This window comes from Pungitius pungitius, chromosome 8, assembly GCF_949316345.1.
Source record: "Pungitius pungitius chromosome 8, fPunPun2.1, whole genome shotgun sequence".
NCBI lineage: Eukaryota > Metazoa > Chordata > Actinopteri > Perciformes > Gasterosteidae > Pungitius > Pungitius pungitius.
This window is the reverse complement of record NC_084907.1, coordinates 5,606,135-5,625,954: the sequence shown is the minus strand read 5'-3', so window position 1 is coordinate 5,625,954 and position 19,820 is coordinate 5,606,135. Positions and strand designations below refer to the sequence as shown.

At 46.0% G+C, this 19,820-nt stretch overlaps 1 protein-coding gene across 3 annotated transcripts; it reads left to right on the top strand.

The window, feature by feature from the left end:
* The first annotated feature begins 1,795 nt into the window (after nt 1-1,795).
* LOC119193897 (rho GTPase-activating protein 40) lies at nt 1,796-19,596 on the top strand. Of its 3 annotated transcripts, none has more exons than XM_037447800.2 (15): nt 1,796-2,341; nt 9,536-9,756; nt 10,421-10,638; nt 11,259-11,337; nt 11,879-12,027; nt 12,458-12,623; nt 12,788-12,879; nt 13,131-13,208; nt 13,938-14,097; nt 14,703-14,785; nt 15,301-15,507; nt 15,708-15,851; nt 16,039-16,190; nt 16,360-16,415; nt 16,910-19,594. In XM_037447800.2, the coding sequence occupies exons 2-15, from the start codon at nt 9,555-9,557 to the stop codon at nt 17,014-17,016; spliced, it is 1,893 nt and encodes a 630-aa protein (XP_037303697.1). In that variant the 5' UTR covers nt 1,796-2,341; nt 9,536-9,554; the 3' UTR covers nt 17,017-19,594. The 3 variants fall into 3 exon arrangements, with proteins under 3 accessions (XP_037303697.1, XP_037303696.1, XP_037303695.2); XM_037447799.2 differs by lacking the exon at nt 1,796-2,341 and adding an exon at nt 5,910-5,991 and having other exon boundaries at nt 16,910-19,595; XM_037447798.2 differs by lacking the exon at nt 1,796-2,341 and adding an exon at nt 6,045-7,776 and having other exon boundaries at nt 16,910-19,596.
* The last annotated feature ends 224 nt before the right edge of the window (nt 19,597-19,820 follow it).

The following is a 19,820-nucleotide window of genomic DNA, read 5'->3' as shown; positions in this document are numbered from 1 at the left end:
TTGAGCAATGAGTTTGACATTAACAAAGACATCCTATGGTATCATATAAAAGTATTTAATTATAAACTACCAAATCTAACAGAGTTATGAAAATTAGAACAAAATCATACTTTCAATCATACACTTCTTTAAACCATAGAACAGGCGCGTGCATGTTTATTAGTAGGTTTAAAACTTGTTTATATCCATCCAATTCACAAAGACTACAGATTTCAATTTTGCTTCTATTAAGATTTTAACCATTGGAAAAATTCCAATCATTTGATGTTGTACTAAAGGACCTTAGAAACTTCTCATAAGTAACACCATTGTTGATATTATGTAAGTCAGCTAAAAATATATATTTCTATCAATCCAGTGTTGTCCATGTTTTACTTTCTTTTTACAACGAGTGTCAGCTCAGTTTGGATGATGCTATAGTCACAGCTTTTTAACATCTATTCCATGTAGCTTAAAAATAAAGTGCAAGGTTTACAGAGCAATGGAAGGTAGATATTTTAAAGTTAAAGTTTATTCATTCCTGCAACATCCTCCCCCTATTAGAGTTCAGAAAACAAATCAAGTAGCAGTAATACCAAATGTGAGAATAAGCGAGTAATCAGTAATGATGAATTTGACACACAAACATTCTCATTAGAAATGACAGATGACAGGCTTTAAAAACAGAAGATAATGGGTTGCAAATTGGTTTAGAGAACAAACTGTTTTTAAATTTAAATGATTGACATGGTGTGGCTCTGCCTCCACTATTAAACAAAGCATGCAGTCAAAGCAGCACACTCTGCTTCGTAAGGTAATTGTGTCATTTCACAAAGGTCAAGGTCAAGCTCATTTAGCTAATCTACTGTAGAAGGCACGGGCGTATTCCAAGGCCGACAAAGAATAAACCGCGGCTCTTGAACTATGGATCAGGCCTGAATGAGGAAGGAACACAGTGTAAAGTATGGCGGACCCAACAACACTGGAATGCTCTGCCACCACACCTACGTGCATGAAACACAAACAAAACCTTCAAGTATTTCCTTGAGGATTGGCTGGTTGTTAGCGGGTGTGCAATCATTGGTGTGCTGTCTGTCTTACCTGCTTGTTTTACTTTTATGTGCATTTGCACATGGGTTTGTTCTTCCCGACGCATGCTGCAGCCTGTTGTCGTACACTTTCTTTTCTTTTTCTGTGCACTGGTTTAGTCAATACGTTGTTGTACGTGCACAGCAAAATCCTTAGAGTTCATTTTCCGGTGTTGGGCAAAAGTGTTGAATAGCAGAGTTGAAATCACACTTTAAAAAAGATTCAACTCGTACAGAGTCAATTGTACAAAAGAGTTGGAGTCATTATCCAGTGTCAAGATCAGAATCATTTGCAACACTTAGTAGAGTTAAATTAACTCTTTGATAGTATAGAAATGTAACTGTACAGTGTCACAGTTCTTGGTATCAGGCTAAACTCCATGTAATATGGTGCATGGATTGGTGAGAGTGTGTAAGGAACCACAAGGTTGTCGGTTCAAACCCTGACTTACCCATGTTCCATGTCAAAGTGTCCCTGAGCAATACACCGAACCCTGAATTGCTAAAATGTGTTAAAAATGCAACATAATCAGCCAAATTACATTGTATTCAACACTGAGCAGATTTATTTAGACACTTATTCCGAGTTAAATTGTTAACACTTCGTTGAGGGTTGATTTAACACTGACAAGATTGGGACAAAATAAACACCAGCTTAGAGTTAAAATTGAATCTCACAGAGTCAATTTAACTCTCTGAAATTTGCTGTTTGTGTCTATAAAAAATTAATTCCATTTCCTTTTGATATTTTGACATATTTTAAGCCGGGCTCAGTAATTGGAAATAGGCCTCTTTGGCTCACTTCCAGTCCAACTGTTGATTGGTGTGCATTGTCCCATAAATGAATGAATTAAATAATTAAACAAACGTATAATCTTTATAATTAGTTTTTAATTTCACAAATGACAGGAGTTCCCAGATGTGGATGCAGATGGACTGGGATTTCCTATAAGACATCATTAAAAATTTTGTTGAGCAGGCAAAATAAAAAAAAAGAGGATAATGTTACCGAAGCCATGGTACTTTTGTTTTTGTTGTTGTTATTGATGAGGCCCTGCGCGGTGACGTCACCCGCAAGGTGCGATGGATAACGTGCACGGCTAGCGGAGGAGAGCGGCGCGCCTCTTTCATCCCATCCGAGAGGGTCAGGACGAGCTTCCCTTCTCTCCCGCCGCTCACAGCGAGACGCATCTCCGGTGAGCTGTATGGAAAACTCCTCTTCCACCGCTCGGTCGAGCCCGCACACACCGGGGATTTGGACGGTGTTCTCCCAGGTAACGTTAACGGGTTCCGTTGACCTTCAGTGGAGCTCTTTGTTATCCGTTAGCTGTGGCTAACCCTTCACGAGCCGTTGATAAACCGTACCTCGGTGGAAAACACCGATGCTATCTGAAAGCGGAGGTCATGTGTATTTAAAGACAGAGTTATAGAATAATTGACTTGTCGTTTTCTTATGTTCGGCTTTGTGTTTCTTCTTCTCCGGTTTGGAAGCGTTTCCGGTTGCTAGGGACTTGTTGCCAAGGGCGTGTCACTCTGCCGTCATGTGTTCAAACCCACCAAAGACGCCTCATTTTTTTGTAATCAAATAATTCCCCAAAAAGAAATATCATGCTTTTGGTATTCATCGTTTGGTAAGCAACGTTATGATTTTTGGAGGCAGCTCAAAGAAACGTTTGAACACGTGTCAGTGTAACAACGACCTTCCACAGCCGCATATGCATGTCATTGTGTCATGTTACGCTGCAGTAAGAATAACGCTTACACGTTGCACCATTATTGATATGATATGATTGACTGATAGCTACTGTTTAATGTGGTCAATTCATGAATTTGAAAACATGTCATCTTGCTGCAGACTGGCATAATTTAATCAGCAAGGATCATTGTGTTCAGGAATTATAGTAGTGTTGTTTACCTCAGATTTCTTCCAGCTCACTCTGGTAATGTACATAGCTAATGGGGTTGAGGCAACGAGTTTATGCCTCTGAGCTTAAATTGTAAGTGTCAGTGCAGTAGGCCCACTCCTACTCTTTTAATCCAATATTGCTCCATATTCCCAGAGAAGAGAAGGGATCCCAGCATTCATTGCTTGTTGCTCAGTCCTGCACAGCTCAGGTAGCAGCTGCTGTGAGTCACGTTTGACACATTGAGATTTGCTTCTGAAAGAGAGCCTCTGGATACACATGTAGCTATAACATGTAGCTATGTTGACATGTAGTTATGTAAAATAAATTATAAAATGATGACAGTCAATACTATTAGCTTCATGGAATAAGTTTAAACCGCATGATGACAAGAGACGTGGTTACAAGTAACAGTTCATGATTATATAATTTCCGTTTTAGTCAGAAGTCTATTTTTGGCATCTCTGCCTGCTTTATGAAGTAAAAGGATCATGATGTCAAGTAAGGCGTGACAGTGATGCACTTCCTTAGCAAGGAGTTTAATGTCATATCTATCACATTCTCCTTTTACAAGCCACCATAAGGCAAAAAGTCATAATTATCTTTATAGACTCACCAAGCCTGTAATTCTTCTGAACCAGAATTACTGTGAACAATTACTGACTACAAGTCGTAAATTCAGAAGCTGAATCCGTGCAGTCCACAGGTTGCGTAACTATCAACGTATTTTTAATGTTCTAACTTTTGATTCTCACACAATTACATTAAAATGTTTCACCCTCCGTAACGAGCCCCTTTTTTGTAATGGCGCATACGTGAAATATACTAAAATCCAACACATATTTCTTTTACATATTTATTGACAGAATGAAAGTAATGCACAGTTCGGCGATGAGGACACGTTTGACCTTTTGGCACACAGGGAACAAGCGACAGATGCTCTCAGAACAAGCTCGACTACATTGTGAGCCGAGCCTTGCAGCGATAAATAATGATGAGCGGTGACGCGCATAAGTTGTTTGTGGGACAGCACTTTTTCCCCCCAAACATTTCCTCTTTCTTTTTTTGTTTTGTTTGGAGGTGTGGAACAGTGTGGAGGTCATTGGATTTGTATACAAACTTGCATCGGTGGCATTGAATGACCTCCTTTGTGTGATTACTGAGGTTACCACAGTTCGTTTGCCTCTTTGCGTCTGTGCTGGTGAGCAGATACAGTCCGCTGGCACCCGGCCTTCATTCCAATGTGTGAGTTTTGAGCGACAGGCGGCATCTGCCTCTGTCACCATTCGCTTGTTATTCAAACCATCTGGAAGTGCCGGTGAGTCAGGGGACACATTTCTCTTTTCTCCACAAACATTAAACATTTAGCATCGGTCTAGCAGTACTAATGTTATTTTTTTGTTCCATGTTCCATCACCCGTCACCATTTTCCAACCTCTCCTGTAACAACCTCTTCTGTAACTTCTGTACAATCTGTACCATCAGCATTTGGCCTTTTTTCCTCATTTTGTCATTATTCTCCCTCCTGTATGCTACCCTGCTTTTCCTCCCCTCCCATCCCTTCCCCTTTCTTGCCAAGAGGTGCATCAGCAGCAAGACAAGAGGCTGAGCTGGCTGTCTTTGGGGGTCACAAGGTGACGTGCCATCACGTTCGGCCCTCTCCTCTTCCTTCAGGCGTATCTGTCAGCAAAGGAGTAATGTGATGGTGAAAACGGGCTTGACTTACTAGGAACAACCGTCACAAATGATTCAAGGGAAAGGAAAGAAAGTGATCTTTCCTGACACTGGAGGTGTACAGCTCCAGGGTGGAGGGCAAGCGGCAGAATCTCCCCTAAATGGATCAAGGAGCTGGGGACATCTCTGCCAGCCGGAGTGTAAAAGTGCCCTTTTGAAATGGCAGACTTATTTCTTTGGGCATATGACATAATATTGAGTATTTATGTGACTAAAAAATAAGTAGACAAATAAAATTCCAGAAATAAAGTAGATGGAAAGAGCAATTTAGAGTAGGTTGAATTTGTCCTATACGACAGAATTTCAATAATAGGAAGAAGACAACTTTTAAGACTGGAGTTAAATTTGTGTTAGTCACAGCTGTAATATCTTTTGCGGTTTGTTCCCATCCACACACGGTGTAACGACTGAACCTCAAAGTGTTTCTGAAAACTGTGTCAACCACTGTTCTGGCATTAATGTGTAACAAAGGACACAGTTTGTGTGGTGTGCCCGCCCTTCTTACACTGTGTTCCTTCCTCATTCAAGCTTGATCCAAGGTTCAAGAGCCACGGCCAACTCCGTGTCCGCCTCAGGACGCGTCTGCAAACAAGCAGGCACCCTTCCTGCTGTTTCGTTGGTATTACGTACTGCCCAAAATAAATGCCACTGTGTTGCATCATGGAGTCTCATGACAACCGTAGAGAGAAAAGGCCATAGGGTCGAGCAGATTGCTGTGTTTTGAGGTTCGGTAAATAGGAAGAAAAAGAAACGCCAAGTGAGAAGGTTGCCATTGACACGAAGGGACTCCCACTTTTCTCAGGCCCGAGCGCGACTCTGTCCAAGCAGTTTGTCCATCCGTCCTGCCACACAGTCAGCCATGCAGCTGCTGTGTCCTCGTGCCCCATCCATTCAGCTTCAGCCACTCGGACGGGGTCTTGCCCGTCGGTGGGTGTCCCAGCCCCAGTCAGCTATTCAACCACTCAGCTCCTCTCCGCCCCCCCCGCCCCCCCTTTGCGCAGACCTCCTTTCCTGCCCCAGGATGCGATCCAGTGACGTGCCAACACAGTGAGACCGTCCTTGCTCTGATGTGTTTGTGCACCGAGGGGGACTGCAAGGAAACAGCTCGCCAGGGGCAGGCAGCTGCTGCTTCCTACAGCTCGCAGCAGTTCGGGGGGGTGGGGGCGATTGGGGGGGTTGGGGGGGGGGGGGGGGTTGGGAGACTACAGCGGGATGCCGTGGGGGAAAAGCGGCTCTGCAGCCCTGCTGCTGCTCTCGGGCAGAGCCATCGCGTGGGCCAAGGCCAGGTAGGGACCACCGGGCCTTTGCTGCCCGCCGTGGGCTCAGGGGTGCTGGGGCAAGCTTACTGTTAAAACAGGGCGGGGTGCTCAGCAAGGTGGTTAGAAGAAAAAAAGTTTCCCTTGTGACTCTTGTTACTTGTTCTTACTAAACACTCCTTTTTTAGAGTGCGTGTTTTGATGCTTTGGACCCTGGATCTCTGATCTCTGACTGTGTTTATGGTGTTTTTTGTCTCGATGGACGGATCCTGTACGCTACGGCGGAGTCACATTCCCGAGGCTGCGTGAGCAAACCGCTGCGTTCTCCACAAGCTAAGAGGCTTGCCATGGAATTCAGCCACCAGGATTAAACACAGTTGTCGAAAAGTCCATTTTCCGTATTTTCTTGACCACAGCTGCTCGGATGGGGTTACTGCTTTGTGTGGCTTTTCTCAGCGCTGAGTTTGAACGCAACGCATCAGTTTGACATTTTATTCTTCTCTCAGAGTGGACGGCTTCCTGTTGTGATGGTTTAGAGCCCATTCAACAAAAACAAAAAAAAACAATCCCAACACCCTGACATTTTCAGTAGCCCAAGGGGGCTATTCACAAAGAAGCATGTGTTTCGCTTTGCGGCTGAGCTTCTTTAATTGTTGCTGTGGTGAAGAATATTATCAGCAGGCTTAAAAATAAGTCCGTGCTGCTTTTGCTTCTCCTCTTGATGGTCTGTCCTCTGAGTTTATTCCACAGAGGGTTGGCATACTTCATTTGAGGTCATTTTAGTTACGAGTCTGGCTCAAGACTATTTTTATCTCTATGATGGCAAAATTGAAAGCCTTTGTCCCTGTTTAGTTTTTTTCGAAGGCTATAGAAACCGAGTCGGTGTGGGTAGCAACTGGGCTTTCTCATTTATGTGATTTGGGGAAGGATTTCAGGGGTTACACTATGTTGACAGACCTGTTTTACTTGAGGAACTTCCGGCCCCTTTTTTTTCTTCTTCTGCCTCTTGCTTCACATAAATCACTCAGCCACCTGAGTTCATGTAAAATGTTCAGTCCAGAGATATAAGCCGCATGAGTGCTGCAATGAGTTGCTTTCCTCAGCATATGCGGCATTATCGGATTCAGCAGACCACGTCACAAGCTGTCGAAACATACGAGTGCGCTGTTTGATTTGAGCTTCGATTGATTGAGTTAGTAACAGCAAAGGAAAAGAGGTGAATACTGGCCTCACTTTCCTAACAAAGAACCTTTGATCAAGCGGTTCAAGTGAAATTGAGTAGCTTTCACACTTAAGGTCAACAAAGGGGTGTACATTTGAGGGCCGTCAGATGTTAGCCTTGTGGGTGAACAATTATTCACTGACGTGCTTTTTAGGGTCAAACGCTCTTGTTTGAACCAGATCTGTTGGTCTTGGGGGCCGTCGCGCATGGGGCGTATAGCTTGGTGGCGAGGGAGGGACAGGTGAGAACGACGTGTTAATGTACGTCGTCACTCCCTCCTGCATTCCAGCTCCAGCGCCACTCTGCCCCGAAGCCTCAGTGAGCAACAAGCACTTGAGCAGCGGATGGAAACTCACAGCACACTCACATGGCGTTGGACCAACGCGACTGGATGAAGCTAGGTTTCTGTGCCGGATTGTAATCCCCTGGATTCCTTTTAGCGCTGTGGACATGAAAGGCAGAGAGGAGGTGTTGGTGGGCAGGCTCGGATCCACCATGGAGTCTCCACGCAACAGGTTGTCCCTTTTCAGGCTGCGTCCTATCTCGGCCAGGCAAAAGCGCGCGAAGTCGTCCTCCCAAAAGGAGATAGTCAGGTATGTGAGACGAGAGGGGGCTTGAGCCGGGGGGGTGGGGGGGGGGGGTCCGAGGGATCAAATTCATACAAGTTTGAACGTTGTCCGCGCTTGACGGGGACGTTGTGGAGATGCCACGCTGTGAGTTAAAGCCCCCCCCCAAATAACCCGTGAACATCAGAGGGACATGGGGACATGGTGCCTGTAGTTCATGCTGTCGGGTCAACTTGTTTAGATTTGTCGTAACATTTTTAAAAGTCTTTAAAAGCAGTTTCTGTTGAAAATATTACTCAAATATTTTCACGTGACGTAACTCTGATTGGGGTTTTTCTTGCATTCCCCGCGGTGGAAGTGGATCCAGGGTGCCGCTGAGCGTCAGCTGTCTGCTGACCTCTGCCCTCTCAGGCTCGCTGTGTTTTATCCGTTTGAGCGGCAGGTTGTGGGCACATGTTTGGGCTTTGGACAGCTGTGTGTAAGGGATATAGGGAGCTAGACGCTTTATGAAAATAATAGTTCTTATTGTGTCTACATGGCTTCAGTATCACATGTTTGATTACTGATCCGATAGTGGCAACTACATTTTAATGTATGTTAAGTTCAAATCTCCTTCCCAAATAACTTATTTCTAAGAATTTACATTCATACCATAACATCCTATTCATTCACACAATTTAATGAATAATGTTGTTGCAATCTTACTGTATTAGTATTAGAAGTGTATCCGCCTCAAGTGGAAACAATCTATCTAGAGAAAATTGATTAACAACGAGTTGCTACTGAGTAATTGTCTTGGTAATTAATTCATGACGTCTGCTGGTTTCAGCTTCTTGGTTGTAAGGATTGGCTTTTCTCAGGTTCTTTCGCTTTGTACCCTTGGTGGGTGCTTAAGTCTTCTATTTTGGTAGTAAGTATCCACTAAACATGCATGCAACTCTTGAACCCCCCGAGTTGCCTTGAAACTGGTTTTACACACCAAAGCATTGACATGGAAAAAATGTGATCTGGTTTCAACTGACATGTTGTTGGTCATGGCATCACTATCCAAGAGCATGACCGGTATTTATGGGCTCTGAGACCTGGGATAACTATGACTTCATTGTCCTTCTTTGCGTCATGTTACTATAAACAAGCGACGTTCCTCAAAAATCAAAGCATGTGGTTGGGTATGTCACTTGAGATTTGCTGACAAGAGGAATGTGACTGAACCGCACACCTACGGAGTGACTCAGCTCACGGCATTCTGTGATCACTCTGTCACCGATCAGGCTCCCGAGGGTGCAGCTGAGTGTGTCCTACAGCCGTATACCGTCCTCACAAGTCCCCCACAGGAAGCACATGCTGCTTTAGTTTCTGTCTGGTTTTCATGAAAACAGTGTGTTTTGTTTCATGTTCTTCCCTTGCTGGTTGGGTTGTAGTGATGTATCTTAGCTGAAGGGGTGTGACCGGCAGGAAAACACCACGATGCAGTGACCCCTGGTGGTTCTGCAGGGTACTATGCCTTGAGGACCCATTTTTGCAGGAACAATAGAGACCCCCACTTCTTGTCCGCTCTCGCCGTCCCTCCCTCCACTCCGGTCCCTTTGTCTCCCCATCTCTCTCCATCTCCCCCCCCCCCCCCCCCCCTCCCCGGTGCATCGCTTTCCACCTTCCTTCCTTCCTTCCCGCGTCTGTGTGTGTGCGCGTGCGTGCGGGCGTGAGTGCGTGCGCGTCTTTGTGTTTTCTGCTAGCTCGTTTGCATGCACGCGTGCAGTTTCTTTACGTGTGCGTATGTCTGCACCAGGAACCCCAGCCCCACCGAGATGAGCGTGGAGCCCTGGGCCAGCCCGCAGGACCAGGCAGCAGCTGAGCACGACGCGGCGCACGCAGCCTCCTCCGAGGACCAGGAGCGGCGCCCCGACAAACTGTGCGTGGATTCCTTCTGGAGTGAGGTGGAGACAATTCAGCAGGGGAGTGGCTACGCGGACCTCGACTGCACCAAGAGAGAGTCCAGACAATCCGAAGGTAGATACCAGGGGACGGCTGCTGCTGGGGACGGGAGGAGGGGAGGGGAGGGGACGGGGGTGGGGGGGGAGGAGGTTCGGTTGAGGGCCCGCGTGGAAGGGTGCTCAAAACACAGGTAATGTACTGAGAGTGCCCATGAAGTGATGCCTCCGCCATGGCAACAAATCAGATGTCACTCGTGCGGCAAAGAAGCGCTCGTCACCATGACAACACTGTCAAACACTTTTGTGCCAGGAGGGGGTGTGCATAGTCATAAGCCATTAATAACGGGATGGCTCTTTTATTGTGTTCTGTATTTCCGATTGTGTTCATTCGCCCCTTCACTGGATCAAACTTATAGGACGTGTGATTACAACGCATACATTTACAAATCACTAAAGAGAGATTATCTGTAGCTAAACATTTACACTTATTAACTGCCGGGTGTAAATGTTAAGTGCAACTCGTTTAGAGGGAACAGGTAAAGAGATAACATGGACAGGGCACATGACTGTTTGGTAACGATGAAGAAAGTCAACACTCGGTTTGTCTAATGCCGTCAACGATGTCGTTCTTCTCACATATTTACACACAAAAATCCGATCCACGCCATCTTTTAGTTGAAGACGCGTTGAATATACAGTATATCGTTTGCGTTGACTTCCTCCACCCTTTTGTGTCTCAGAAGGCGAACAGGAGGAGCAGTGGTTGGCCGATGCCGGCTTGTCCACCCTCATCAGCGAGGACAGCGAGGATGTGGACAAAGCGGTGCTGCTGTCCACTCTGACGCGGACCCAGGCCGAGGCCGTACAGCGGCGACTGGATTCCTACACGCTGTCCCTCCGTAAGAGGAACAAACCGGCCCCGCGGGACGTCCGCGATATCTTCCACCCCATTACTCAGGTCAGGACCTTTGACGTGCCTTGGAAAAAGCGAAGCTAAAGCAATAGAGAGGGGGACTCGTAACGACTCCTATGTCAGGCTCACTGATATGCTGTCGAAACTGCATGGAGGTATTCATAAAATAAACAAAATCCATTCCCCTGGTGTCTGTCAGGATTCAGGGAGGGCCTTTCCATTGTTGTTGTCTTGTTCTATGCACAGGGTCTGACCTGGGACAAAAAAAGGCAAATCCCATGTAAAGGCCATGCTTTGTCCTCCCTGTCTGCCTGAGGCCTGGGAGGGGAATAGATACACTGCTCCTCTGATCTTTATCCGTCCTCTATCAAAGGAAACACTCTTCACATCCATCTCCATCTGCTCAGTGGACACGCCGTTCAACACAATTACTATTGCCAGTAGGGGGACAGAAATTATTAAAGGACTGATATATTTGAAACAAAAGTTGTTCCTAGAGAAAGACGAGCAATCGTGTACACAGGATTGTGTGTTTTATGTAGACTCAGGTGCTCCTCCTGAGGTTTTTTATTCTTGATTTTGGGAATAATTTCCTTTTTGAATCGAGCGTCCAAGGACAGAGCATGCTGACATTTGATGGGTCAATAAATTCTCTCCCTCACCAGACTCTTCACCCTGAGTCCCAGCATAGCGAAGACACTGCCGAAACCAGCATGGCGTCAATTGCCAAAACGCCCCTTTCAGGTAAGAGCTACATACAGAAGTACTGTTACAGTAACGAGCAATTATCCACTCAAAGGTTCAATTACATATCAAATACCTACATGAAGAATTAGTCGTGTGAGCAGCGTATTTGTGATGAGGGTTTGTTTATTCGGGATCAGGCCCCTTCATATAGCTTCCCATTGGTTCATATGAACCCCCGGATGACTCTTCATGTCCACACTCAGTTGGTTGGCTGGAGAAAGCGTCCGTCCTCAAAGTGTCGAGTTCTCCGGCCAAATTGCAACGTTTAGAATAATAATTAGTTTTTGTGCTGAGGATTTATCGAAAAAAAAAGAAAAACAGTTTAACAGCAGAAACATGCAGCAGGTTGATATCTGCAGACCAAACCAATGGTTTTTATATCTATTTTATTTTTATTTTGTCCGAAGCATGTGCGCACATTTCTGGATATTTATGGCCTTTCTTCCCAAAGTCTTTGTTGACGATTGACTTCCTGAAGTGAACAAATACACTGGAGTTTGCGACTGTTAAATGGATGCTCCCCCCCCCCCCCCTTCAGCTGTAACGCCAGAGCACCACAGAGGCGCTCCCAAGGAGGAATTCTTCATCACCGACGTGGCTTACTGCGAACAGGCCGTCATCTTCCTCAAACAGGCCAAACTTCCCCAGTACACCAGCCAGCGGAGGAAAGAGGACGGCACCCTGCCTGTAAGCACACACACACACACACACACACTCTTCCACCTGTCCTTTTTCTTTTGGACTTTTAGAAAGACACGTTATTGTTATCCCCATTCTAATCGGCCCTGCTGCCCGTTAGATAACAGGGTTAAGCACAATGCAGGAATGATGGAATTATCCCCCAACAAAAGAATAGTTGTCCAGCCAATGTATTCTTTTATTTAAAAAGGTGGGTCATTTGTGGTTTTAAACATTATAATTAAACTTGCACGGATACGGTTTCCACACAGCTTACATTGATCAGGGGAATGGCTGATGCACATCATATTACAACGAGTACTTTGTTAAAGGTTTATCCCTGTGCTTTATCTTTTTTTCTTCACCTCTTCACCAACACTTCCAATCCCCTCCACTCCAACCCCTCTCGCCTCACTTTTCACTGCCCTCACCTTCTCAGCGTGTGATCTGCCCCAAGTGCCGTCTAGGAGTGACTCGTGTTCAGGACCTCTCTCAGGCTGACATGAAGAAGGTGCGTCAGTTGGCTCTCATCGACCTGACGGCGCTGTGCGACCTCTTGGAGCTGGAGGTCAAAAGGCACAAAACCGGCAAAAGGAGAATCCCAGGTATGGCAGCAGTGACCCACGAAAGAGAGAGCACACACACACACACACACACAAAGAAAGCTTTTGTTTAAAAATGGTGACATTCTTCAGGCACAGTAATGCGACTCGGGCTGCATGTCGACGTGAGACAACTGAAGGTCACGCTGTGTGTGTTTTTTCCGCAGAGAGCCCGCTGTACGGCGTGCCGCTGGCCACGCTGCTGGAGAACGATCAGAAGCTCAAACCCAACACCACCACTCCACTCTTCATGCAGGCGGTAAGAACCACCAAACAGCTGGCAGGCCGACCTTTGGTGAAAATACTTCCAGACATGCCGTCAGATAGGAGCACGTGAAACGGCCGCTGCGTCCTCTGAATGTTAAAAGATTTGACCACACCCTGCATGTGGCAGCAGTTACTGAGAACAACCAGCAGAGGTGAGCAAGAGATGCTTATCTGCTGAAGCCTGGAGTCTCTGCTAATGTCTCTCTGTGTCTCCTCCCTCCCTCTCTCTCTCTCTCTTTGCAGTTGTTGTCGTTTTTGGAAAAGAAAGGTGTTGATTCGGAGGGCATCCTGCGGGTTCCAGGATCTCAGTCCAGAGTAAAGGTACAATATTTCAATGCACATGACCCTTCACACTGCACCAAATGACCGCGTTTGTGTTTGTAATTGAATGTTTGAAGTGTGAAAAAACAATGTCTCGTGACCTCAAGGGCAGCCGGTATTGACACTGTTAAATGTCAGAAGTGCCTGAACAGCATTGAATAAAATCAAGTTCAAGTATATTTGACATTTAGAAAAGTCCAGTGAGAACAAATCCATTATTTTCTTTCAGTTTACACGACCAGATCAAGATTCTCACGCCGCATTTAGTGCCGCACAGTAAATGGTGAATGGATGAAACTAAAGCAGACAGAAGAGGGCGCCATTTAGTGGCGGGACAAATTACTGAGATGAAACAATCAAGTCCCTTCATGCTGGATAATGGATTTGGGCACAATGACCAATTACAGAGAATTATCTCAACTTAATAACTTTAAAAAAAAAGATAATACCACTATTATAGTTTTTATTTTTCCCAAATGAATCCATTCATTAATATATAAAAATATTCTTAAAGTCCTGTTAACAGATTATAACATACTTTTATACAAATAAAGGCGGAAAACAGATCTACAAACTTAATACAAAGCATAAAATCCTATGAAACATGAATGTAGATACGCTCTTCTTATAATAATTAAAGAGTTGAAACAATTCACATCATTTGAATACCTGTGATTTTGATGTAACGGTGGCCGTGTATCTGTTGTTGTCCTTGTTTTGTACCTGCAGCAGCTGCAGCAGACCTTGGAGACCAACTTCTACACGGCGCCGGTCAGCTGGGACGAGGTGAGTCCGAACGACGCTGCCGCGCTGCTCAAGAAGTTCATCAGGGAACTCCCCGCTCCTCTGCTCACTGCCGAGTACCTCAACACCTTCAGTGCCGTCAGAGGTCAGTGTGCAAGCACGTCAAACCTCTTCAAATCTTACGCTGCTCCACGGGCATCACATACTAATAAGCGGTGATTAAACTGCATGCCAGGATGCACACGCCAGTGTGTTTTCTTATCTCACAGGTTGCATTTATTAATGAGTTGTGCACAACCATTCCTCTAAATGACTTCTACTACATGCTGGATGGCATTCTCCCGACAGCTCAGCAGGGTTCACGTCATAATTACCCGAGTCTCTTCTCCGTGACGCTTACCTTCACCGATCCAGTCCAGATCGCAGCACTGAGATGAACAAGTTGATAGCCTTTAGAGAGCAGATGGAAAATATCTGCTTTTTTCACACTAGTTTCACCTTAATAAAGGAATGAACTGATGTTATTAATATGACCTGATTGATGACTCACTGGTGTTTAGTTTGCAAAGAGAACCGGTACAAAGTGATGAACGACGTGTGACCACGGAGACATAAGCTAACAAACCTAATGGCCACCTGTCACAATGTCATTAATCTTTAAGTATCCCATCACTCTCAGCCAGAGAGGAAATGAAGAACAAAGTGTGTGTGTGTGTGTGTTGGTCTTACTTTTGCTTTCTCGCCTTTCAGACATCACAGAGTTGAAGCAGAAATTGCACATGTTGAACCTGCTCATCCTGCTGCTGCCTGAGCCCAACAGAAACACACTAAAGGTACTCACACACACACACACACACACACAGTGTGTAGCATGCACTATACAGTATTTCGAATGAACTATTATTGTACTATATGATAGTTTAGCATTTAAACATGCATGCAAACAGTGCATTACTATATTGTTTTTTCCCCATATCCACATTTTAAACAGTCTGCTCTTTTATGTAACAGCTGGCATTAACCGTGACTCACTTTCACCGCTACAACTGTGCAGTCCGCTCCGCTTTTAGCATTGAGGAGCATAAAACCCACCTGAACTAATTACTTTGACTTCGGTGGAGGCAGCTGAAACTCACTGTGCATTAGCGTACTTCTCAGTCGAGGTGTTACAGATGATTCAGTCACTGTGATAATTCACTTTGCTCCATTTTGTGCATCAGTGTGCACAAGTGGACTCTCAACATTTTCAAGTTGTTCAGTTGAAAGTGAGTCTTTCGACTGTGTGAAAACCGAAATGTTCATTTCGAACATGACCTGGATTATGATAAATTTCACCTGTTTTCTTCAGGCGCTCCTCGAGTTCCTCAGTAAGGTGGTTTCTAGGGAGAAGAGGAACAGGATGAACCTGTGGGCTGTGGCGACCATCATGGCTCCCAACCTCTTCCTCCATAAGGCCGTCCCCAGCAGACTGACCGAGGGGGCCGAGAAAGGACATGCGGAGAAGGCAGCTGATGTCATGAGGCTCCTCATCCGCTACCAGGACCTGCTGTGGACGGTAAGAAGGCCCACTTGCTCGACTTCACCAGGAGAGGATCGTTGTCTTTTTTTTTTTCTGCGGAACTATTAGAGATAATGTTGTCATTATTTGGATGCTCAGTTTTCTACATGTTTTGTTTCATTTTGTGGTTTAACACATTTCTTGGCATGAAAAAAAACTCCATCACAAAGGTTTCATCCTGTTCCCTTTTGCTTCAGATACCCAATTTCCTCATGAGCCAGGTGCGCAAGCTGAATGAGAACAGCCACCGCCGCTACCAGTTCTACGATCGCCGCATCAAGAACCTGCTGAGGAAGATCCACACGGACAGCCGCGAGAAGACGGATAAAAATACCTCAGAGGTGAGCTGGTTTACAGCCCAGGCAACCGCCAATACAATTAATAAAGCATTAAAGTAACACATTACAGCAACAGATCTCAATCCTTGTGTTGAAAAGGCTGTTTATACCTGGCAGACCCTGAATGTGATCAGACAACGTGTTTTTTTTAACGTCCAGAGTTAATACGGGGATTTGTGTTGCCTTGCAGCCGTGCCGCACGGTCAAGATCCAGGTCGGGGACCTGGTGAGCAGCACCATGGAGTTCCAGCTCAACGTCAACTCGCGAGCCTCGGACCTGCTCGCACAGTTTCAGCGTCAGTCCCTCCGCAGCCCGGACAACGGAAAGGGCAAAATGCGAAGGTACGAGCTCACAGGCCAGAGACATGTTGGCTTCAAGGTCGTTACGTAATGCGCACCAGCAGTTCAATATAAGCGGTTTACTCTCACAGTAGTTGTGGTGTAGAGACATATTTACAATCGATGCTTTGTGAAAAACCCGAGATGCTACAGAGGTGTTGTCTCTCAACAGAAACGGTTCCGTGGCGAATCCCGACTGCGCCCTGTACGAGGTGGGGGGGAACATTGGTGAGTTTGGGAAGTGTATTGCATGCCTGCCTTTCTGTTCATTGAGCTGAAGAGCGAAGCGAGGTCGTAGGTAATGAACTGTGCAAACACCCAAAAGAGGTTTGAGCGGTGCATCTGCAGCTTATCAGAGCAGACAAATGCTTATTACACACCAGCTGACACACAACAACTCTCAGTTCAGTGACCAATGTGTTGATACAAACACAAACCTTTGATCTTATGACATTTTTCAAGAAATAATTCTGCAAAATTGTAGCTTTCTGACAATTGGTATCAAACCAAATGGCACAATTAAAGATGAGGTCTAGGAACTGGAATCATTAAGACATTATTCAGACTTTAATTGGAAGATGAATCAATAACAAAAATAATTGTTATTTGCATCCGTAATTAGTATGAAAAATCACTAAATCAACCCTGAATTATTATGTATTTAATTGTTGTAAAACAACACAAGCGTTTTGGTCATTTGTGTGTGTGTGTGTTTTGTGCAGGTGAGCACTGCCTGGATCCCGACACACACCTTCTGGATTTGAATAACAGCAACTCTGGAGGAGAGTGGGTCATCAGGATGAAACCCAACGGCAGCAGACAGCTGTGAAGGACGGACGAACAGATCGGGGAACAGGTTGCTGAAGAAGGACAAAGGCAGAGCCTAAAAAGAACAAAAAGATCAAATCCACGCAGCCTTCTCATCTTGTCCTTTTCATCCTCAGAGCAGCAAGGGAGAAGGAGACAGATGGTCAGATGGAGGAAGCGAAAACAGATAGAAGGAGAATCTGCCAGGAGCAGAGCCTAAGAACTGCCTATGATCCCATGAACACACTTTGCCCTCTGTCCCTCCTCCCCTCCCCGTTTTATTTTTTCATTTCTCCATTTTGCTCCTCCCTCCCTCACCTCCGCACCCCCCCCCCCCCCCCCCGTCATTCCTCGCCTGCGAGAGCACAGAGACGCTGCGTCTTTGCCTCCGACGGGGAGACTGGGGAGCTTGGCTCGTCTTTCCTCTCACGCAGTCATCTCCAGCCATGAGCGAGCAGATGGTGATGCAGAGCACCTCTGGCCATAGAGAGCAGGGACAACCCCCCCCGCCCCGCTCCACCCCCCTCCCACCCCCCTCAACTTCAGGTCGGCCAGAAAACGTGTTTTCAGATCATAGTCGTTATTATATCAGGTTTCAAAAAAAAAAAAGCTGAAACCACGATTCAGCTGCTTTACAGGCATATCGTTGGTTAAATTAGTAAATTAACGTTTTGTACTCGTGTTTTGGAGATTCACACAGCGTTTTCTTGTTCACTCCCTCAAAAGGCGTAGTAGGATCGCGGTGACCACAGCGGTCATGCATTGAACTCGCAGAAAGCGAGAAAAAAAAACGAAATGAATTGGAGAGACTGGACGCCAGTGACTGCAGCTAACCCGGAGACCAAGAGCTACCAACTTACTACTCAGTGAAGAGACTGACCGCTACCTCTCACCCGCTTTGGTCCCGACGCGGATCGCTTTCCAGCCGCAGGCCTTTTATATCGCAAAGAAAACTAAGAGAAAAGACTTTTCTCCGTGCCAATAAAAGAAAGGAAGCGATATCTTCTTATCTGTTAAACCCTGCAATCTCCTGGGCCTTATAAAAAAAAAAAATGTCAAAAAAATCCATGGACTTCCAAGGACCCCCCCCTCCCCTCCCCTGACCTACACAGAACAGTGCTCAAAGATACTTCTCTTCTTGTGACACCGAGGGATTCGGTGTCACCACCTCAAGGACCGCTGCTGCGCCTCTAAAGGGAGTCGTTAAGGACACGGTGAAGCTGGTCTTCAGTTCTCATTTTTTATCTAAACTGACGAATGAAGCCGACGGCGCTAACGCGAGTCTCGGGTCGAGCTGGAATTATTGCTGTTATTTATATGAATGTGATGCCATTGTTGCTTCTGTATGTGACGAGTATTCTGTAGGTAGAGACACTTTTAGGATAGTATCAGTATGTTGTGTTGACGTCTGACAGACTTTTGCAGTGTTCCTTTTTCCTGATACAGATTTCCTTTTTTTTTTTATACATCCGAAACAGTACAGTGAGATAAATGCCACGTGTAAATATTCATTCATTCATTCATTCACTCTGCTGTGAAGAGGCGCTGAAATCACTGCAGTAGAACTGTTCTGATCGCGTTGCCGTACTGAAAGTGTTCCAAACACACGCATGCCGTCGAATGGATGTGTTTAAAACATTTGTATTTATTTTTTTCCTCGCCGATTGTCAGGTGCGAGTCACTTGCTCCCCCCCCCCCCCCCCGCAGCCGGAGCCATGTTGTTGGCGCTCCGCGGCCATTTTGTGTGGGAAGCGCCTGGCGCTCTCCTCTCGAATGGACGTGGTAATGACAGCCGGCCCTGCACCAACATCCATCAGCAACCCTCCGCTCCACCCCCCCCTCGTCGTCCCCCCCCGTCCCCTCCACGCTAACGGCGCACAATGGCGCCGCGGCGAGGAATCACATTTCTTTCGATAACGGAGAAGGTAATAAATGGCTGTTATAAATTCTGCCGCCCTGGATCCCGACGACAGCCACGGCCTGCGTGTGTGTGTGTGTGTGTGTGCGTGTGTGTGCGTGTGTGTGCGTGTGCATGCATGTGTGTGATGAGCTTCATTACACAAGTCCAATTGGCCTGTCCCAGGGTTCCAGGCACAGTTCAGTGCCTCAGCACAAAGCGAGCTGATGAAACTGCCTTCTGCTGACAATCAGGAGAACTAGGTCACCTCTGAAGCAGAATCCCGGAGGGCGAGGAGGTGTGCCACCCCTCGAGGAGCCGAGGACAGGGGGGGGGGGGGGGGGACACGCACGGCCTAAACGCAACGTGACGCAGGGGGTGGAGGTGTCGTTTCTGTCGATTGTCTTCGTACGGGAAAAAGCTCCCAGAGACGGTGTCCCAAGTGCTCAACAGTCGCAGTGAAATTGGTTCCAAGTTCAAAGTCAAAGTGTTGTCGTGGACTCCGTCCTTTTTTTCCATCTTTTTGTGATGTCAGCCAGCAGACGTCAGAATGTATATTTATGCCCTTTACACCAGTCGTCTGCGTTTTTTTTTTTTTTTTTAATACTTCTGTGAAAACAGTATTTGCTGTAGAAAGAAACACTTTTGAAAAAAATGTTTTTGTCAATAAATGTGAATCTAATGTTGCGCTGGAGGTGATTTATTTTTTTCAATATGGGGTAATGGGTGTGGCAGAAAGATGGTATCAACATAAACATCGTTCATCATTCCGAGCTGGCCGCATCGCTCAAAGAGGCGAGCGGCGCACCGTACACACACACACACACACACAGATGTGAGAACAGAGAAAATGTGAAGCCAAGTATTGGTTGATTCTGCGGCTGTAATCAATAGAGAGATTAACCTTGTAATGCGGGCGGGTGAAGAGG